Source organism: Colobus angolensis, unplaced genomic scaffold, assembly GCF_000951035.1.
Source record: "Colobus angolensis palliatus isolate OR3802 unplaced genomic scaffold, Cang.pa_1.0 Scaffold356, whole genome shotgun sequence".
In the NCBI taxonomy this organism is placed as follows: domain Eukaryota; kingdom Metazoa; phylum Chordata; class Mammalia; order Primates; family Cercopithecidae; genus Colobus; species Colobus angolensis.
Genome location: NW_012116888.1, coordinates 345725 through 362409, shown reverse-complemented (window position 1 = coordinate 362409; position 16685 = coordinate 345725). Strand labels below are relative to the sequence as shown.

The 16685-nt window shown below is 42.8% G+C and overlaps 1 protein-coding gene across 7 annotated transcripts in view; it reads left to right on the top strand.

Annotated features, from left to right (window-relative positions):
* Positions 1-16685, top strand: part of POLR1B (polymerase (RNA) I polypeptide B, 128kDa) — a 35948-nt gene that overhangs the window by 10119 nt on the left and 9144 nt on the right. For 6 of the 7 annotated variants that reach the window (XM_011953083.1, XM_011953079.1, XM_011953081.1 and 3 more), the window contains 5 exons: positions 470-641; positions 5774-5945; positions 7164-7445; positions 12477-12610; positions 16424-16594. In XM_011953083.1, coding sequence (XP_011808473.1) covers positions 470-641; positions 5774-5945; positions 7164-7445; positions 12477-12610; positions 16424-16594 — 931 coding nt within the window. The remainder of the gene's footprint in view (positions 1-469; positions 642-5773; positions 5946-7163; positions 7446-12476; positions 12611-16423; positions 16595-16685) is intronic. The other variant, XM_011953082.1, reaches the window with a different exon arrangement.

Sequence of the window (16685 nt, the reverse complement as noted above, 5' to 3'; positions counted from 1 at the left end):
TCTCGATCTCCTGACCTCATGATCCGCCCGTCTCGGCCTCCCAAAGTGCTGCGATTACAGGCTTGAGCCACCGCGCCCGGCCTGGATTCTTATATTCACTAATTGTGAACATTTCATTCATTTACATTGACTTTTTTACTTTCTGTGTACACAAATGTACGTTTTCATTTCTGTACGGTTTGAAAGTTGCAGGGATTGTGTTACTTTATTTCTCCAAAGCAAGGACTTTGTCTTCTATAACCACTGTATAATTACTAAAGAAGCCAGCTGCATACTGGTGCTGTCCAGTACATAGCCAAAAGCGACATGATAATCACTTCAAATGTGGCCAGTGCAGCTCAAAAACTGAATGCTTCATTTTATTTAATTAAAGTTAAGTAAGCTTGAATTGGGGATCTTGTTTAATAGAACATTAAGTAGTATTACCAACTGGATTGTTTTAATTTTTTTTTTTTTTCTGTTTTGACAGCCAGTGCATCTGTATCCACTTGAAATCCAATACTGAAAAGTTTTATATGCTTTGTCTCATGACACGAAAGCTCTTTGCTTTAGCCAAAGGAGAGTGCATGGAGGACAATCCCGATAGTTTAGTGAACCAAGAAGTCCTTACACCGGGTCAGCTCTTCCTTATGTTTCTGAAGGTAAATGCGTGCTATGTCCATCCTTGGCCAGTGGTACCACTTGTGGAATGGTGTGACTTTGTCCAGCAGTCCTGTTTTCTGCATACTTATAGTTTCTAGTTTGGGCATTTTGTGTGGTCTCTTTTTTGTTTGTTCATTTAGCAGTAAGGGAATCAAAAATCCTAGCTTACACCAGGTTTGAAAATTTGCTTAGTATTTTTATATAAAGACCACATCAAATCTTGGTCATAGTGTTAATGAGAAAAAGCAAATGGCCTATATTCATACACATGGTTGATCATTATTTGTAGATTCTGTATTTGTGAATTCACTCACTGGCTAAAATTCATTTGTAACCCTAATGTCACTACTCGGTGCTCTCATGATTATTCACACACGTGAGCAGAGCGGTGAAGAATTTGAGTCTCCTGAGGCAGATGTTCCAGCTGAGGTGGGGCAGGGTGATGCTCTGCTTTCCTGTTTCAGCTCATACTATAAAGATGGTCCTTTTTGAGATGTATTCAGTGCTATGTTTTTCACATTGTCGTGCTTCTTCTTGGTGACTTCTTTTTTTTTTTTTTTTGAGACAAGGTCTCAGCCTCAACCTCCCAGGCTCAAGCAATCCTTCCACCTGAGCCTCCTGAGCAGCTGGGACTATAGACATTCACCACCACACCCGGCTAATTTTTAATTTTTTTTGTAGAAACAGGGTCCCACTATGTTGTACAGGCTGGTCTCAAACTCCTAGGCTTGTGTGATCCTCCCATTTCAGCCTCCCAAAGTAATAGGATTGGAGACATGAGCCACTGCGCCTGGCCAGTTTTTGCCATTTATAATGTAAGCATAGCACTGAAGTTCTGTCTAGTGTTCAGTGTTAATTAATTAACAAGGTATGTTAAATAAGGTGCCTTTCAACAAAAGCTTGCATTAAACAAGATTGTATATTGATCCATTGACCAGAATGTTATGACCAGAGACTTGCAGGAACCCAGCCCTGTATTTCTCCTCAGGATCTGTGGTTTCATGTGTATTAATTCAGTGTTCACTAGAACATAAGTACTGTGAGTAGTGAAATTGGACTGTAGATGTGTATATAAAGTTGGCATGGCACAAAAATGATTTCATAAGAATATGGATTCAGTGGCATTTTATATTTTGCATCTTATCCCCAAAAAGATGTAATCTAAGAGGTAATATGTTGTATTTTTAGTAGAGATGGGGGTTCCACCATGTCAACCAGGCTGGTCTCGAACTCCTGACCTCAGGTGATCCACCTGCCTCGGCCTCCCAAAGTGCTGGGATGACAGGTGTGAGCCACCATGCCTGGCTTCTATTTTATTTTATTTTATTTATTTTATTATTTTATTTTTTTTTTTTATTTATTTTTTTTGAGACAGAGTCTTGCTCTGTGTCCCAGGCTGGAGTGCAGTGCCACAATCTCAGCTCACTGCAACCTCCACCTCCCAGGTTCAAGCGATTCTCCTGCGTCAGCCTCCCAGGTATCTAGGATTACAGGCATGTGCCACCATGCCTGGTTAATTTTTGTATTTTTAGTAGAGACAAGATTTCACCATGTTGGCCAGGCTGGTCTCAAACTCCTGACCTCAAGTGAGCCACCCGCCTTGGCTTTACAGGCATGAGCTATCATGCCCGGCCTTCTAATTTCTTATCTAAGGTAGTAATTCTTATTTACATTCTTCCCGAAAGGTAATAATCTTTGTTTCTGTTTGCTCTGTCCATAAAATTAGATTAAAAAATTTCAGCAGCCTAGAATTTTCCTGACAAAAATTGAAAGCAGGCAGCATAAGTTTTCTCTTATTAATTTAATCTGTTATTAAATTAATCTTTCAAGTAAAGGTTAATTTACATTTCCCATCTCCTTAAAGTGAAGCATGGTGGGCTTATTGTATTCGATACTTAGAAATGTGTCTTCATTGCACATCAATTCCTAATTAGGAAAAAAAAGAAAAGAAAAAGAAATGAAACTGGGGGTACAGTGGCTCATGCCTGTAATCCCAGCACTTTGGGAGGCCAGGGCAGAAGGGTAACTTGAGCCTGAGGAGTTTGAGACCAGCCTGGACAACATAGAGAGATCTCTACAGAAATAATAAAAACTATTAGCAGTGGCCAGGTGTGGTGGCTCACGTCTATAATCCCAGCACTTTGAGATGCCAAGGTGGGTGGATCTCCTGAGCTCAGGAGTTCAAGACTAGCCTGGGCAACATGGCAAAACCCTGTCTCTACAAAAAATATAAAAATTAGCTGGACATGCTGGCATGCTCCTGCAGTCCCAGCTACTCAGGAGGCTGAGGCAGGAGAATTGCTTGAGCCTGGGAGACGGAGGTTACAGCTGAGATCATACCACTGTACTCCAGCCTGGGTGACAGGGCAAGACTCTGTCTCCAAAAGAAACTGTTAACTGGGCATGGTGGTACATGACTGTGGTCCTAGCCACTCGGGAGGCTGAGGTGGGAGGATCCCTGAGCCCAGGAGGTCAAGGCTGCAATAAGGGGTGATCATGCCACTGCACTCTAGCCTGGGCAACAGAGCAAGACCTTATCTCAAAAAGAAAAAAGATAAAAACGCCTGGTGCAGTGGCTCACACCTATAATCCCAGCACTTTGGGAGGCCAAGGTGGGAGGATCACTTGAGCCCAGGAGTTTGAGACCAATCTGGGCAAACAGCCCAGAGACAAAACCTCGTCTCTACAAATAATTTTTTAAAAAATTAGCTAGGCCTGGTGGGCCACGCCTGTAGTCCCAGCTACTCAGCAGGCTGAGGTAAGAGGATTGCTTGAGCCCAGGTGACGGAGGCTGCAGTGTGCTGTGATCACGCCAGTGCACTCCAGCCTAAGTGACAGAGCAAGACCCTGTCTCAGCAAAAAAAAAAAAAAAAAGAAATGAGTCTTCTGTAGCAAGGTATTACTAAGGTGACCTGTTTCAGCAACAGGAGAAACAAAGGGAAAACTGGGGCTTTTTCAGAGAATTCATTGCTGAGTATTTGATTTCCTTACCAGCTGTGTTAAAACTTTTAAACCTTTGAGTTTGGAGAATAAAAACAATCTTCAGAAGACACATGACCATGATGACATAAGATGAATTATAGACTGTTAAAAATTCACATTGTATTTACATTAAAATGAGCAATATAAAATTGAAAAGTAGCAACTATATTTTCTGTATTATTTATAGATAAACCATAAAACACTTGAGTTAGCTTTTCCGGTTTTGATTTTAAACCCAAATAAGGAAGTAGACATAGTTATGAAAAAAGGCAGAACACAAACAAATCAGTTATCAAGATCCAGGGCTTCTTATTCCATCTTGACCATGAAGCTGTTCAGTGTACACCTGATAAAAATGTTTATGACACAGGAAGAAGTAGGCTCAAGAAAGGAATCTAAACAGCAACCAGCAGAAGTGGAGCAGCGATGCCAGGCTCTTCCATTCAGACTTGATCCTCTAGGTTCACTTGGTAAAGACCAAACCTATGCTGACACCCTTGTTGGGTGAACTGACAGCTTCCTTCACTCTCTGGTAATTCCCTTATCTGTACATTACAGATTTTTAGCAGTGTACTTACAAATCCTACTAATGGGTAGTCAGTTGTGAGATTCATTGTAACATTTTATAAAATATATTCCTTCTTCCGACACCTCTCCAAAATTTATTCCTTCAAAGTACTGAAAATTCAATATTACTGTACCACAGTGATATTAAATGCAGTGTCAGTGCCAGAGAATATGCAGAAATGAAATGTGGCACTTCCAGTGCTGTCTTCTGGAAGAATAGTTAGGTCTTCCAAGTGTGAGTGTTCAAACACTGGTACTTTAAAGAGGTGGATTATCAATAGTCAATGGCTAATGTGTTGACTCGGGGGCCTGCTGGAAAAGGTATACAGTAATTAAGTGACCTGTGTACCTCTTCCAGGTTTTCTTCCAAATATCAAATATAGGAGAGAACCCATTTCAAACATTCTCTTAGGTATTTTCAATGGTTTCTGAACCACCCATAGGAAGCGCTGATGGTGTATAGTCTTTTTTTCTTTGATTTTTAGTTGACATGCAATAACTGTACAGATTTATGGGGTATGCAGTGGCATTTCCATGTATGTAAATAATGTATAATGATCAAATCAGAGTAGTTAACACATTCATCACCTCAAACATGTATCCTTTTTTTGTGTTGTGAACGTTCAAAATCCCCTCTTCTAACTTTTTGAAAATATACAATAAGGCTGGGCATGGTGGCTCACGCCTGTAATCCCAGCACTTTGGAAGTGGAGGCAAGAGGATTGCTTGAGCCCAGGAGTTTGAGACCAGCCTAGGCAACAAAGTGAGACCCCCATCTCTACAAAAAAAAAATTAAAAATTAGCCGAGCATGGTGGCACATACCTATGGTCCCACCTACTCAGGAGGTTGAGGCGGGAGGATGCCTTGAACCCAGGAGGTTGAGGCTGCAGTGAGAAAATATACAACAAATATAGTTAACTTATTCAACCTGCAGTGCTGCAGAATACCAGAACTCATTCCTCCAATGTAGCTGTAATTCTGGAATTACAGGCTGCTTTAACCATTTCAGTGAGTGTTGGCAGCATAGACTAAGATGGGCTGTGTAGTTCACGTGATTGCTTTTAGGTGTGTAACAAATCTAATGGGTGAAGGAGGGCATGACATTGAAGAGCTACCCTTTTTGCACCTGAAAAGCTCTCTTTCAGGTTTTTGGTTTTGCTGTTTTCCATATCCAGTGTATGTTAGTGGACCTTTGTTAAAGATTGTACAGATTACATGGGAATAAATATGAAGTTTGTAATAATTTTATTTTATTGAGAATAGGGTCTTGCCCTGTTTCCCAGGCTGGAGTGCAGTGGCACAGTCGTGGCACCCTGAAGCCTTAGGCTCCTGGACTCAAGCGATCCTTCTGCCTCATCCTCCCAAGTAGCTGGAACTACAGGCATGCCCCACCCCCTCACCCCACCCCCTTCTGGCGAATTTTAAAATTTTTTGTAGAGACAGGGTTTTGTTTCACCATTTTGCCCAGTCTCATGTTGAACTCTTGGTCTCAAGTGATCCACCCGATCCTGGGATTATAGATGTGAGCCACCACACCTAGCTCACATACTATTTTATATTAATTTTTTTTTCTTATTTCAGGAAAAACTGGAAGGTTGGTTAGTGTCTATTAAAATAGCTTTTGATAAGAAGGCTCAGAAGACCAATGTTTCCATGAACACTGACAATTTGATGAAGATTTTTACTATGGGAATAGACCTTACAAGACCATTTGAATACCTTTTGGCTACTGGGAATCTGCGTTCTAAAACAGGTAAAATTAAATAAATCATTTTAGTTATGTTTTTCAAACTATTTGCTTAATGTAGCTTTGCCTGTCCTTGAGAGGTTCTTTTTAAAAGCAGACCCCCCCCCCAAAAAGTAAATTTCTTGTAACTATGACTTTGATGACTATTGGTCTGAAGGACTTTAGACAAGGTGTCTGTATAGCTAAAATTTAATTCAAATAACCAAATACATTTTCTCTGCCTCCTTCTAGAAAATGAAAAGACCACTTAGACCTCTGAGGAAGGCTTACCTAACAGGAATTCTGCATGGGTTGCTGTACATGCCCGTCTCTAAACCAGTTGCCTTGCCTCAGAGTGACCTGAGAGGCCAGGTGTGGTGGCTCATGCCTGTAATCCCAGCACTTTGGGAGGCCAAGGTAGGAGGGTGGCTTGAGCCTAGGAGGTCAAGGCTGCAGTGAGCTGTGATTGCACCACTGCACTCCAGACTGGTGACAGAGTGAGACCCTGTCTCAACAAAAAAGAGAATGACCCTAGAAACTTAAAAAGTGGTAATTGGGAACCCAGAAATACTTTTTTTTTTCTTTTTTGAATCAGGGCCTCACTCTGTCACCCAGTCTAGAGTGCAGTGGCAGGATCATGGCTCACTTCAGCCTTGACCTCCCGGGCTCAGGTGATCTTCCCACCTCAGCCCCACGAGTAGCTGTGACTACAGGCACAAGCCATCACACCTGGCTAATTTTTGTGTTTTTTGTAGAGATGGGATTTCGCTATGCTGCTGAGGCTGGTCTGGAACTCTTGAGCTCTGGCGAACTACCCACCTCGCCCTCCTGAAGTGCTGGGATTATAGCATTAGCCACCGTGCCCAGCCTTTTTAAATTTTTTTTTAAAACCCATGTTACTGATGCCAATTATTTTATTAACCTTCTTACTTGCTTGTCTATTATCTGACCCTCTCAGATGAATTTAACTACTTGCTATTTTATTAACTCATTTAATGTTCTCCCACAAAGGAGGTCATAGAGGAGATAGGGAGCTAGTTGGGGCTCATACAGTTTGTGAAATCTGGGGATTATTTTACACAGTTTTTGCGAACTCTTTCCAGTCATCAGAGCTAGGAGGATAAATGTTGTAATAATTCATTCTGTAATCTGTAGAGTGCTCTGAGGTTTTGTCATCACAAAGCCGCAAAAATTATCGTTTTTTAAAAGACTGGCCCATTTTTGAGTGACTTTTGTTTTATTAAGGTCTTGGCCTCCTACAAAATTCTGGACTTTGTGTTGTGGCTGACAAGCTGAACTTCATACGCTACCTCTCCCATTTCCGCTGCGTGCACAGAGGGGCTGATTTTGCCAAGATGAGGACCACCACAGTACGCAGGCTGCTGCCAGAGTCCTGGGGCTTCCTTTGTCCCGTGCATACCCCAGATGGGGAGCCCTGTGGCCTGATGAACCACCTAACTGCTGTATGTGAGGTTGTCACACAGTTTGTGTATACGGCATCTATTCCGGCTTTGCTCTGCAACTTGGGTATGTAGTGTATAGTGATAAACATCTTGTTTGATTATGTGAGTTTTTTGTTTTTGTTTTTGTTTTTTTGAGACGGAGTCTCGCTCAGTTGCCCAGGCTGGAGTGCAATGGTGCGATCTCTGCTCACTGCAAGCTCCGCCCCCCAGGTTCACGCCATTCTCCTGCCTTAGCCTCCCAAGTAGCTGGGACTATAGGCGCTTGCCACCACGCCCAGCTAATTTTTTTGTAATTTTAGTAGAGATGGGGTTTCACCATGTTAGCCACGATGGTCTCGATCTCCTGACCTTGTGATATGCCTGCCTTGGCCTCCCAAAGTGCTGGGATTACAGTTGTGAGCCACCGCGCCCAGCCAAGATTACGTGGTTTTTAACCTGTTAAGTTGTACTGCTTTTGAAGATTCAGCAGAGACTTTCTGTAAGAATTCGTTTTTACCCTTCTGTGCAGGAGTTGTGCTGCTTTCTTGGCTCCTCTATAGAAGGCTGAATGCATTCTTTGAAAGTGAAAACAGCAGAAACTAAGTATTATAGGGGTTTTTTCTTTCAAAAAAAAAAAAAAGAAGATAATGGAAGTGAGGATCGCTTGAGCCCAGGGATTTGAGGCTGCAGTGAGCTGTGATTGTGCCACTGCTGCACTTTAGACTGGGTGAGAAAGTGAGATCCTGTCTCCAAATAAAAAATAAATAAATGAATAAGAAGGATGCCAAAGCATCTGAAATAGACTAGTCGTTAATATTGGAAGTACAGAAGCTATTGAGTAGTTTTTTGGGTCACTTCTCCTTGCATCTCTTGGTGGATCTTTGCATTTCTTGGAGTCTTGCTCTGTCGCCCAGGCTGGAGTGCAGTGGCCGGATCTCAGCTCACTGTAAGCTCCGCCTCCCGGGCCCATGCCATTTTCCTGCCTCAGCCTCCCGAGTAGAGGGCTGGGACTACAGGCGCCCACCACCTCGCCCGGCTAGTTTTTTGTATTTTTTGTAGTAGAGACGGGGTTTCACCGAGTTAGCCAGGATGGTCTCGATCTCCGGACCTCGTGATCTGCCCGTCTCGGCCTCCCAAAGTGCTGGGATTACAGGCTTGAGCCACCGCGCCCGGCCGGATCTTTGCATTTCTAAGTAGAAAACAGTGTTGGTTTGCAGGAAGACAGTTTAAAAGGAGGTTTTCCAGTCTACCCTAGTGTCATCAGATGCATAACCATTTTTCCTGATAACCTTACAGCTGCTGTCTCTGTCTCTGCTTTGGTTAGAAAGCTAATTCTTGGCTTGATACTTGGTTTGAATTTACCTTCATACCTAAAGATGTCAGCCTTCTCTGCAGTCTTCTAGTCCCAGGGTTCTCCAATTATGATTTGGAGACTAGAAATGTTCTGTCTTTGGTGGTCTGTGGACAGGGCCTCCAGTGGGATTAATATTTATACAGTAAAACTTCAGTTCATGGGGATCAGACGATAGGTATTCTCAAGCAACTAGAAGGGCATTGACTCAAAGTTCTGCTCAAAAGTACTTCTCCCAATTAGAGTGGCCTGGCCAGGCGTGGTGGCTCATGCCTGTAATCCCAGCACTTTGGGAAGCCGAGGTGTGCAGATCACTTGAGGTCAGGAGTTTAAGACCAGCCTGGCCAACATGGCAAAACCCCATCTCTACTAAAAAAAAAAAAAAAAAATTAGCTGGGTGTGGTGGCATGTGCCTGTGGTCCCAGCTACTCAGGAAGCTGAGGCAGTAGAATCGCTTGAATCCAGGAGGTGGAGGTTGCAGTGAGCCAAGATTGCACCACTGCACTCCAGCCTGGGTGACAGAGTGAGACTCCATCTTAAAAAAAAAAAAAAAGAGAGAGTGGCCTGTAAGAAGAGGGCCCCACAGAAAGTAATCAAGAAATACTCAAGATTCAGAAGATGTAATCAGTGTAATTTGAAGGTTTATCCTCTACGAGGAAAATAATTTTGTTACTGGTGATTCAAAATGTCAAAGTCCAGGAGAGGGTAGAAGGGAGAAAAGAATAAAGTGGAGAGGTAGAAAATATATCCACCTGCAGAAAAAGAGATGGGGAAGGGTTTTTCGCTCTGGCACTGGAGAAGAAGACAGAATCGCTACCTAACTTTCGATAGAGATGTTCATATTGGGGTGACAGATGAAACACGAAGTGGGTAACCTGTGACACTCTAACAAACACTTGATGTCTTCAGAATGTATTTATGGTTCATGGGAGAGTGTTCTTTTTTTTACTTAATTTCATATGATTCTCATTATTTGTAGTACTTGTCTTTAAAGTCACCAGTGAATATTGAACCACTGTGCCAAGGGGAAATACAGGGTAAGGTTCCTTCGAGCCTCAGGTTACAACATTTTTGTTAGCTGATCAATATGTAGCCTTGTTTTTTGTGTGTTTCTACTGAAAGACACCCTTTAGGCCGAGCGCAGTGGCTCACGCCTGTAATCCCAGCACTTTGGGAGGCTGAGACAGGTGGATTATGAGGTCAGGAGATCGAGACCATCCTGGATAACATGGTGAAACCCTGTCTCTACTAAAAATACAAAAAATTAGCCGGGTGTGATGGCGGGCGCCTGTAGTCCCAGCTACTCGGGAGGCTGAGGTGGGAGAATGGCGTGAACTTGGGAGGTGGAGCTTGCAGTGAGCCAAGATCATGCCACTGCACTCCAGCCTGGGCGACAAGGCAAGACTCCATCTCAAAAAAAAAAAAAAAAAAGATACCCTTTTAAAAATATGTATTGTTCATGTGATAACATTGAATTCTCAACCAACAGCACTATAACTATAAAGCTTATCTAACACACATTTTTTTCTGTTAGGCACATCACAGCCTTTTTGCATTTATGAACACTAGGCAGCACTTCAGTGCTGCACTTGGAGGCAATTTTTTTTTTTGTAGAGATGGGGTCTTGCTGTGTTATCCAAGCTGGTCTCGAACTCCTGGCGTCACGCATTCCTTCTGCCTTGGCCTCCCAAAGTGCTGGGATTACAGGTGTGAGCCACCATGCCAGGCCTGGAAGCTATTATTTAAACAGTGAAATCACACCAGCTGAAAACATGCCACTGAACAGACTGGACAAGGGATACTTGTTTACAGCATGAGCTGACAAGAAAGCATGGCATTGTCTTGTTTGACTTCAGCTGCAGGGAGCGTATGCATCAGGGGACTCAAATTTTTTTGCTGCATGTTCTGAAATGACTTTAAAAGCATCCCCAGTATTAATTTTGTGGTTATAGATAAAATGTAGCAAGTAGGCAAATGTTCACATAATGAGGATCAACTGTAATTACATTTTGGGGGTTAATGCATTTAATGCATTTACGTGGCTTAGAAATCAAAATATTAAAAAGACATGCAGTGAAATGCTGCCTCCCATAGGCCCCTGTTTCCCTGCTACTTCTTTCCTGTGTCCTTGCTGAAGCGACTTAAACTTCCACAAGCAATACAAAAGCCGTCAGGCTTACCCTGGAGATATTATTGCAGGTTTGGTTCTAGAGCGCTGCAATAAAATGAGCCACATGAATTTCTCAGTTTCCCACAGTGCATATAAAACTTATGTTTACACTATGCTGTAAATATTTCAAATTTAAGAATACTTTATTGCTAACAAAAAAATATTAAATCATCTGAGCCTTCAGCAATTTGTTATCTTTTTGCTGGTGGAAGGTCTTGCCTCAGTGTTGCTGGCTGCTGACTGATCAGGGCAGTGATTGCTGAAGGTTAGGATAGCTTGTGACAATTTCTTAAAATTAAACAAAGAGGTTTACCACACCAGTTGAATCTTCCTGTCACGAAAGATTTCTCTGTAGCATGTGATGCTGTTTGATAGCATTTCACCCACAGAAGAGATTATTTCCAAGTTGCAGTCAGTCCCCTCAAACCCTGCCGCTGTTTTATCAATTAAGTTTATGGAATAATCTAAATCCTTTATTGTCATTTCAACAGTGTTTACTGCATCTTCTCATTTCTTGAGATCCCATCTCAAGAAACCATTTTCTGCTGGGCACAGTGGCTCAGGCCTGTAATTCCAGCACTTTGGGAGGCCAAGGCGAGAGGATTGCTTGAGCCCGGAGTTTGAGACCAGTCTAGGCGACGCAGGGAGACCCTGTCTCTACAAAAAAACAATTTTTTTTTTTTTTTTTTTTGAGATGGAGTCTTGCTCTGTCGTCTAGGCTGGAGTGCAATGGCATAAATCTCGGCTCACTGCAAGCTCCGCCTCCCTGGTTCACGCCATTCTCCTGTCTCAGCCTCCCGAGTAGCTGGGACTACAGGCGCCCACCACTGCGCCTGGCTAATTTTTTGTAGTTTTGGTAGAGACGAGGTTTCACTGTGTTAGCCAGGATGGTCTCGATCTCCTGACCTTGTGATCTACCCGCCTCAGCCTCCCAAAATGCTGGATTACAGGTGTGAACCACTGCGCCCGGCAAAAAAAAAATTTTTTTAATTAGCCAAGCATGATGGCACACACCTGTCAGCTACTCGGGAGGCTGAGGTGGGAGGACTGCTTGAACCCAGGAGGTTGAGGTTGCAATGAGCCATGATGATGCCACTGCACTGCAGCCTGAGTGACAAAGCAAGACCTTGTCTCAAAAACAAAACAAAATGACATTTTCTTTGCTCATCCTCTAAGAAGCAATTCCTCATCTGTTCAGTTTGATTATGAGATTGCAGAAATTCAGTCACAGCTTCAGACTCTACTTCTAATTCTAGTTGTCTTGCTATTTCTACCACATCTGCAAACACAGTAACATCAGAGATCACTAATCACAGATCACCATAACAGATATAATAATATTCAAAATATTGCAAGAATTACCAAAACATTGACACAGAGACACAAAGGGAACACGTGTTGTTGGAAAAATGGCATTGATAAGCCTGCTTAAAATATCTGTGAAGTGCAATTAAAAGAAATGCCTGTACCTGTTATAGAGACAAGGATAATTTGATATCTGAACTGATACAGCAGCTGTTGACCCCATCTGGAGGGAATCTGGAATGTTGGATGAAGCATTCCGATGTGATTGTGCTGTTTGTTCCATTTACCAGGGGTCACTCCCGTTGATGGAGCTCCCCACCGGCCATACAGTGAGTGCTACCCTGTCCTGCTCGACGGCGTCATGGTTGGCTGGGTGGATAAGGAGCTTGCTCCAGGCATCGCAGATTCTCTTCGTCATTTTAAGGTGGGCTTGAGGCTTTGTGAATTGTCCTATCCCTTGACCTTAGGTTTTCAGTTCCTTTCTAGTTTTGGGGTTAACCCTGGGCGGTCTAGAGTGATCAAGTGGTCAGGGGGTCAGAATGTCCAGAATGCCTGTGCATTCCCTCTGGTGACAGAGGCTTGCCTTGTACTGGCCTCACTGGTTGGGGTCAGTGACAGATACTTGACCCATATACATTCTTTGGGAGTTTCACTGAGGCACCTCAGTCTGCTTATCTAACTAATTTTAACTTTTTTTCCCCCTTCTTAATACTAGTGGCATATAAGGGATCTCAAAATACAGGTATTTCAGTAATATTCAAAATATGCAAGGTAGAAGTTAACTACCCCATTGCCTCCTAGGTTTTGAAAATATATTTTTAAAAAGTAGAATGACATTCTTTGAATAACTTATCTTTGGGATTTTCTCCTAGTGAAGAGTATTTGTTGCTTTGATAATGGCCATTGAAAGAATTATCCTTTGGCAACAGGCTGAGTTTGTGGTTTATATTCTGTTCTGTGTGTTTATTTTTAAAAAATGTTTAAACTAAATTTTAGTTTTTGTTTAAGTGCTCTGTTGGACACTTGGGTTGTTTCTACCTTCTGGTCATTGCAAATAATGCTGCTATGAACATGAGTGTACAAATATCTATTCAAGTCCTTGTGCTTTTAAATCTTTAATTCTTATATTCCTATAAGTGGAGTCGTGGCTCATTTGATACAATTTTACGCTTAGAGTGAAGATGTTTAATCAGTACATGGGACCCCCCGTATGTACATTACCGAAATCCACCAGTTGCTATGCTTTGCCCCACATGCTTTATTTTCTGTATGCTCTTTGTAATGTTTTTCTTTTGAACCATTTGAGAGCAGTATTGAGACAGTGTCCCGTTTTCCATAAAAATTTTAGCGTACTGTGGCCGGGCACGGTGTGGCTCAAGCCTGTAATCCCAGCACTTTGGGAGGCCAAGACAGGTGGATCACGAGGTCAGGAGATCGAGACCATCCTGGCTAACACGGTGAAACCCCATCTCTACTAAAAAAATACAAAAAACCAGGCGGGCGCCTGTAGTCCCAGCTACTCCAGAGGCTGAGGCAGTGTAAACCCGGGAGGCGGAGCTTGCAGTGAGCTGAGATCCGGCCACTGCACTCCAGCCCGGGCGACAGAGTGAGTCTCCGTCTCAAAAAAAAAAGAAAAAGAAAGAAAAAAAAGATTTTAGCATACTTTTTCTAAGAACAAGGACTTTCTCTTCAATAACCACAGTACACTTATGAAAATCAGAGAAGGTCATGTGGGTGGGATCCATAGTTGATACTCATATTCCACCAGTTGTCTCAGTAATGTTCTCTTTTTTCCTTTTCTTTTCTTTTTTTTAAAGAGACAGGTCTCACTCTGTTGCCCAGGCTGGAGTGCAGTGGCACAGTCACAGCTCACTGCAGCCTTAATGTCCCAGGCTTAAGAGATCCTCCCACCTCAGCTTGCCAAGCAGCCTGACCACAGGACTGTACCACCATGCCCGGCTTCCCTGGCAGCTCCCTGACCCAGTCCTTTGGGTTGTTATGACTTTATTATGTAGGATGACTGATGGAATCATTGGCCATTGGTGATTGGCTTAAACTCCAGCCCCATCCCCTTCCTGGAAGTTGAGGGTGGGGCTGAAAGTCCCAGTCCTCTAATCCTGGCTTGGTCTTTCTGGTGACCAGCCCCATCCTGAAGCCACCTAGATGCTGCCAACCACCAGTCTTCTATTTTTATTTTTTTAAGTCAGAGTCTCGTGCCTCAGCCTCCCAAGTAGCTGAGACTACAGGTGTGTACCACCACACCCGGCTAATTTTTTTTATTTTTAGTACAGGTGGGGTTTCACCATCTGGATCTGGCTGGTCTCCTGACCTTAAGTGATTCGCCCGCCTTGGCCTCCCGAAGTGCTGGGCATCACAGCTCTCCTGTAATTTAGGTTTATGTTTTGCTTCCTCATGATGAGATTCAAGATACTTCAGGAAACACATGATGTTGGTTTGTCCTGTTACCACTCATGTTAACTGATCCCTTCAAAGTTGTGTTCTTTAGGTTAATTCACTGTACAGTTTCTGTTTTTCTCTGTAATAAGTAACTTGTGGAGAGATAGTTGAGAGCTATGTGGAGCCTCCTTTCTTCATATTTTCACCCACTAGATGATGAATTATTTGCTGAATTACTATTCCACTGGTGGTTCTTTGCTGAGTTAATATTACTGTGATGGTTACCACATGGTGTTTTCCCCCACCAGCATTTTTTCTATGTTTATTAGTTGCTATTCTGTAAGGAGGGCTTTCTTTTCTATTAGTTGTTCACTTATTTATGTTAGCATAGATTTATAGATGCTTGTTTAATTTTGTGAATATTCTGTTACTACTTATTTTGATGCTCAGAGAGTGTATGAGATTTGATCTAGTGTACAGTTCAGTGGTATTAAGTACATTCATGTTGTGCAGTCATCACCATCTTCAGAACTTTCTCATCATCAAAACTCTGTACCCATTAAACAATCATTCTTTTTTTTTTTTTTTTTTTTTGAGGCAGAGTCTCCCTCTGTCGCCCAGGCTGGGCTGCAGTGGCATGATCTTGGCTCACTGTAGCCTCCACCTCCCGGGTTCAAGCAATTCTCCTGCTTCAGCCTCCCAAGTAGCTGGGATTGCAGGTGCACACACCACACCCGGGTAATTTTTGTATTTTTAGTAGAGACGGGGTTTCTCCACGTTGCCCCGGCTGGTCTTGAACTCCTGACCTCAGATGATCTGCCTACCTCATTCATCTCAGATTTTATCTTTTTTTATAATTTGTGCTTTCTTTTGGTTGACTTTATTCTTTTTTAGCTTTTGATTAAATAATTTATTTTCATTCTTTTTTTTTGGTTAGCATTGTGGAGGGTTGGAGGACGAGGACACTTAAGATCTGCTCTCTTAGTGAATTTCAGGCATGCAATATAGTATTCTTAACTATAGTCACATGCTGTACTTGAGATCTGCAGAAACTTAATTCTCTTGCATAACTGAAGCTTTATACTCTTTGACCAACATCTCCCAGTGTCCCCCTCCGCCAGACATCCTCTCATTTAGCTGTGAATCCCTATGAGTACTGACACCTGGGTTTTGTTTTTCTTTTTTTTCTTTTCCAGGTGTCTGTAATTTAGATTTTTATTTCTCCTTTCACACAGGAGTTTGTTGGCATTTTTTTTGTTTTGTTTTTGAGGCAGGGTCTCACTCTGTCACCCAGGCTAGAGTGCAGTGGCATGATCATGACTCACTGCAGCCTCAACCTCCTGGGCTCAAGTGATTCTCCCACCTCAGCCTCCCAAGTAGCTGGGACTACAGGCACACACCACCACGCTCAGCTAATTTTTTTATTTTTTGTAGAGACGGGATTTCACCATGTTGCCCAGGCTGGTCTTGAACATCTGGGCTCAAGTGATCCACTCACTTCAGCCTCCTAAAGTGCTGGGATTACAGGTATAAGCCACCATGCCCAGCCCACCCAAGAGTTTTTGGTTTATTAAGTTTACAAATAAAACCAGTAATCTACTGTATTTTAGGTCACAGAGGACAGAATTTCCTTTAGTGTATCTACACATGCATTCATGGTGTACTTTATCCTTAGTCTCAGTAGTTAGTGACTTGTCTGCTAGCTGGGGTGAGCACCCAAGGAAGTAGGGCTTTTACCATGGCTGAGTGTGGATGAGTGGTATTCCACGGGGCATAAGACTGGCAGCGACAGCCGTGGCTGTGGGACAGGTTTGTTAAACTCTGTTTTTGTTGAAAACAGGTGTTGAGAGAGAAAAGAATTCCTCCCTGGATGGAAGTGGTCCTTATACCCATGACGGGAAAACCAAGTCTGTACCCAGGATTGTTCCTTTTTACTACTCCTTGTAGACTGGTACGGCCTGTGCGGAACTTGGAATTGGGCAAAGAAGAGCTAATTGGAACTATGGAACAGGTAAATACATATGGGTGATGGATGAGTGTATGTGCTTGTTTGTATAGTATACAACTTTCAGGCCGGGCGCGGTGGCTCAAGCCTGTAATCC